The sequence below is a fragment of the Argentina silus genome, assembly GCF_951799395.1.
Source record: "Argentina silus genome assembly, chromosome: 22".
NCBI lineage: Eukaryota > Metazoa > Chordata > Actinopteri > Argentiniformes > Argentinidae > Argentina > Argentina silus.
In genome coordinates, this window is record NC_139676.1 from 10,048,297 (window position 1) to 10,053,296 (window position 5,000).

Here is a 5,000-nt window from a genome sequence, read left to right on the forward strand (position 1 = left end):
AGAGGGGGAAGGTGAGTGAGTGTGTGTGTGTGTGTGTGTGTGTGTGTGTGTGTGTGTGTGTGTGTGTGTGTGTGTGTGTGTGTGTGTGTGTGTTGAGTGAGTGAGTGAGTGTGTATGTGTGTGTGCTTGAGTGAATGAGTGTGTGTGTGTGTGTGTGTGTGTGTGTGTGTGTGTGTGTGTGTGTGTGTGTGTGTGTGTGTGTGTGTGTGTGTGTGTGTGTGTGTGTGTGTGTGTTTGAGTGAGTGAGTGAGTGATTTCTTTCCGGAGCTTTCTGGGGCAGTGGCATCGCTCTACTCAGCATGAAATGAAGTCTGGGGATTGGCGAGTAGAAAACAAAACAAACACACACAGCCAGAAACAACCTGAAACTAAAACGCTTTCAAATCTCTGAACTCTTTAAGGAGAAAAATGTGTCGTTTTGTAGAGGAGGACGAGATTCAAGGTCGCACTAATGGTATGACTCAAGACACTTATTACGGGATGCGTAGATATAGATTCACATTAGTCGAGCACTGAATAACAATGCAATTCCAAAACATTTGCGCAAGTTTCCTTAAACTGATAAAAAAAGTAATAGAAATGAAAGTTGCCCTGAAGGGGCTTTGCTAGTCCGCACAGTACAGTAATTGTGTCTATGGTAGGCGGGAACCAAAGAGGTCTAACTCACTTGTTCTGGGGGGAGAAGAGGTAGACGGACCAGTCCTCTCGTGTCTCACACCAGTCGGGCCTGTAGACCTCGATCATCTTCTGGATCCTGAAACACAGACTCTGCAGAGAGAGGAGGGAGGAGGGAGGACGTTTATACACCTGTCTGTGGATGGCTGTTGAAAATTAGCATAGGCATAGCCTAGCATAGCATAAGCTACTAGCATAGCATTAGCTACACACATAATGGTGCAACACATCAGGTCATTGCTTATTCAGTGTGCCAATGTGTTTGTATATGTCAGTTTATAAAATAAATAAATAATAAATAATACAATAAATGGTGGTTAGGTTGTGGGTTCGGTTCCCGCTGGGACCATATATACTGAAAAATGTATTGCACTCACTGCAATGTAAGTCGCTTTGGATAAAAGCATCAGCTAAATGGCCTATATTATTATTATATTAGTCAAGGCAGATTCAACAAGACATTCTAACGCCTCCCTCAGAGGTTGTCTGTTCAGGTTAACAGACATAACAGGCTAATATTCACAGTCAGTCCTGAAGGGAGTTTCTCAACAGCGACAGTACTGGGGTATTTAGGTCTTGTTTCACCAAATGCCTTCAATGGTCTTTGTACAACAAAGTGTTCAGAAAAACGCACCCCTCTTTTATTGTCTCTTGTTTCTGTTTGTGTCTTTGTCTGTCTGTCTATCTGCCTGCAGGCCTGTCTGCCTGTCTGTCAGTCTGTCTGTCTGTATGTCTGTCTGTATATCTGTCTGTCTGTCTGTCCATTCACACTCACATAGTCCGTCTCGTCGTCCAGGTCAGACTTCTCCTTGCTGATGTTGAGCTGGGGGAACACGTCCCCCAACAGCTGGGTCTGAGGACTTGGGGCCTTTCCATTACAATCATGGTGCTCCAGACCACCACCCACTCCTCCGCCGCTCCCACCCCCAGACACGCTCCTATTTCTGGGGTCGAGGTGTGACGGCGGCTGGCCCGGGACCCTAAGGAGCTCTGGAAGTTCCAGGGAGAGGGCCCGGCGGTCCCTCCTGGGAGATGAGAAGGCGTGTTGGTGGCGCCGGAGGGAGTGGAGGTGGTGCAGGGGATGAGGGGGGAGGTGGAGAGGAGGGTGGGAGAGGAGGGACTCGTGCTCCGCCGGGTGGGAGGAGGAGGAGGAGGAGTGGTGGGAGTGGGCACTGCGGACGCGGAGGCTGCCCCCCACCACCCTGGTCCCCATCCCCAGGCCCCTGGCGGGCCGGCCGAGGCTGTTCCAACTGGACCTGGGGTAGTCATAAAGTATTAATAACACATTAATAACACCTTCATAACTCATCAAGAAAGACTTGATTTAAAATTAATAAAGGTTAATGAGGGAGTCATAAAACAATTAAGGATTAATGATATGATAAAGTACACTATCATATCTACCTGCGGCTCCATGCAGAGTGAGGTGGAGGCGGGTGTCCCCAGTGGTGGTACAGGGAACTGCGGCCGTGGCGCTATAAAAAGAAGAAGCATAGGCACTGTTAGGAAACTGGAAACACTTTATCTGAGGGTAAGCTTTTAAACTTCCAATGAAGCTTCACTATCAATAAACAGTTTACATATCTTCGACAGCCTATATAATTTGTTGTTTGTATCTATTAACATAACCATTCATTACAAGGACACTTGAACAACTGCCCTTATACATTATGCCGAATAATAATAACAAACTATACTGATACTTTATAAGCCATTTATAAACAAACCTTCAACAGCTTTTCCAGTGAACTTTAATAGAAAACTCTGAATACGTTAGGTTGCAAACACTTATGTTTTCCAGAGGTTAAAGCTACCCAGTAAGATAATTGCATGTTTTACTTCGAGAACGCACAGTACTGTACATGATGACAATCACAGTCTTCTATTTGGAGCCAAACTCGTGAATTTATACAGCGGTTTCCATAGAAACCCCTGTGGAGCGTATGGTGAATGTAAACTCTGTCAAGATTTCTGCCGCCAGGAGAACAGAGCGCCCCTGTCAAACAAAGTAGCTACACACTCCAGTGAATAGACATATCAAAACCCATCAGGAAGAACTCAATGCAGAAAAAACTGATTCTTCAGATAGTCTTTTGATTAGAAGGAGTACATCAAACACCACTTAAACAATTGTCCCTCGCGGCTTAGCTTCACATCATTGCGATTCATTTTTAATTGGTCTGCACACCATCATAAATATAAAGACAGTTAACTGTTCCTGTTTTTTCACAGGTACTGCACTAGAGGTGGAGGGCCTATGGGCAGAGGTTCTGCAGATTTTCAGACAGCTGTGGCCCAGTCACCTCCAATGTTAACAAGTGTCAGTACACCTAATCTCTCCCTCTCTCTCTCTCTCTCTCTCTCTCTCTCTCCCTCTCTCTCTCTCTCTCTCTCTCTCTCTCTCTCTCTCTCTCTCTCTCTCTCTCTCTCTCTCTCTCTCTCACACACACAACCGGAATCGAACACTCCACCTGCAATTAATAAGGGTTGCTATGGCGACCGGAAGCCGAGCCGAGCTGCGTATTATACCGAGGCTTCGGCTCGATGGGCATGGGGGCGCGGGGGGAGTTCAGTCTTGGAACGCCGGGAGCAGAAATCCCCCTGTGATCGGAAATGCTTATTGGAGTGAAGACTCCTTCTGGAATATTCTGTGGCTGAGTGATTACTAAGCAGCCTGATAAATTGACAAGACTGTTTAATAGCATCTATTAAAGGCACTTGTCGAAAGTCTGGGGAATAATGGCATGATATGGCAGATTTACACCTAGGGTAATCTAGGGTTCATGTGAATGTGTGTATCAGGCTATCAAGTGTTTTTAAAAGCCTTTCTAGGGATGTGAACTTTTGGATGTTATTACAACCCACCAAATATGGCTAACCAATCGTTTTAGGTAAATCTATGCCAACCAGTGTGAGAGTAGAGATCATGCCAGTGTGTGTGTGTGTGTGTGTGTGTGTGTGTGTGTGTGTGTGTGTGTGTGTGTGTGTGTGTGTGTGTGTGTGTGTGTCTCTGTGTGTGTCTGTGTGTGTGATGTGTTAGCTTTACCAGTGAGAAGGAGCGCTGCTCCAGATTGGCCTTGCCCAGACTCATCACGCTGCTCTTGCGTGACCCCAGGGTGAAGGTCAGACGGTCCTTCGGGTACACCCCCCTCGCTGCTGATACAGGGGTCAACTCCAGATGTCCATTAGGGGTCAGGCTGCAGATTTTGGGATCTGGAGGGGGCGAAGGTCAATAACAGCCTCAACTCCAAAACACCACATTTAAAGGCACTGAATATAAAACCAACCCGAGCCCCAACCCCGTGGGTACTCCTGGTTATGTTAAAGGATTGGATAGGTGGAAGCCTTACGGCAATATTTCCACCGAGCCAATCAGAAGTCAAGATGGAGCTATTACCATATGACTTCCAGCTATCAAATCCTCTCAGATCTACAGGTGTACCCCAGAGATTAAAGCTTGATCCTTTCCCATTAGCTACAGTACAGCAGCCTAGCATCTGTCATTAGAAAAAGCACAGTAGCCTAGAGTCTTTCATTAGCTAAAGCACAGTAGCCTAGCGTATTTCATTAGCTACAGTAGAGTAGCCTAGCGTCTGTCATTAGCTAAAGCACAGTAGCCTAGCGTATTTCATTAGCTACAGTAGAGTAGCCTAGCTTCTGTCTTTAGCTAAAGCACAGTAGCCTAGCGTATTTCATTAGTTACAGTACAGTAGCCTAGCATCTTTAGTTTAGTTGATTTCATCATTTAAAAACAAGACATTCAACATGATGCACTTGATTAAGAATCATCAAGGATAAAAGCAAAAAAGTCTGACTTATTTCTGACTTATTGTGGTACTAGCCTGTGGACATTAATAATTTACCACCCCATGATAGAAATAGAGCTATCCACAAGACACACTACCAGACCGGCCCTGCCATCTCGTAAGAAGGTCAAGCTGTTAAAAAAATGATACTACTGTACTACACGGGGCAGACGGGATTAGATGGAGTTACACTGTCAACGTGGCGTATTTCTCAGGTCTTGGTTTATTTAATCCTGTCACCGGCTGAACTTTTGGGCCGTGGCAGTTTATGATTTATAGATTACAGACATGCTTGTGTTTGGCAGTTCGCCCACGTACTCAACATAAGGCCTCTCTGAGAGAGGAGGCTAGTAACCTGTTATGGTTCAAATAAGGAGAGGTCGTTTGGAATGAAAGCGGGAGGTGTGTGTGTGTGTGTGTGTGTGTGTGTGTGTGTGTGTGTGTGTGTGTGTGTGTGTGTGTGTGTGTGTGTGTGTGTGTGTGTGTGTGCATGTGTGTGCGCATGTGTGTGTGTGTGCG

At 45.9% G+C, this 5,000-nt stretch overlaps 1 protein-coding gene across 1 annotated transcript in view; it reads right to left on the reverse strand.

Annotated features, from left to right (window-relative positions):
• The window catches only part of cacna1ib (calcium voltage-gated channel subunit alpha1 Ib), a gene marked incomplete at its 3' end in the record, with an annotated part of 72,028 nt that overhangs the window by 30,650 nt on the left and 36,378 nt on the right, over window positions 1–5,000 (reverse strand). Inside the window, 4 exon segments of the mRNA XM_083694363.1 lie at window positions 668–768; window positions 1,451–1,931; window positions 2,080–2,150; window positions 3,722–3,888. Of these exon segments, the coding sequence (XP_083550489.1) occupies window positions 668–768; window positions 1,451–1,931; window positions 2,080–2,150; window positions 3,722–3,888 (820 nt within the window).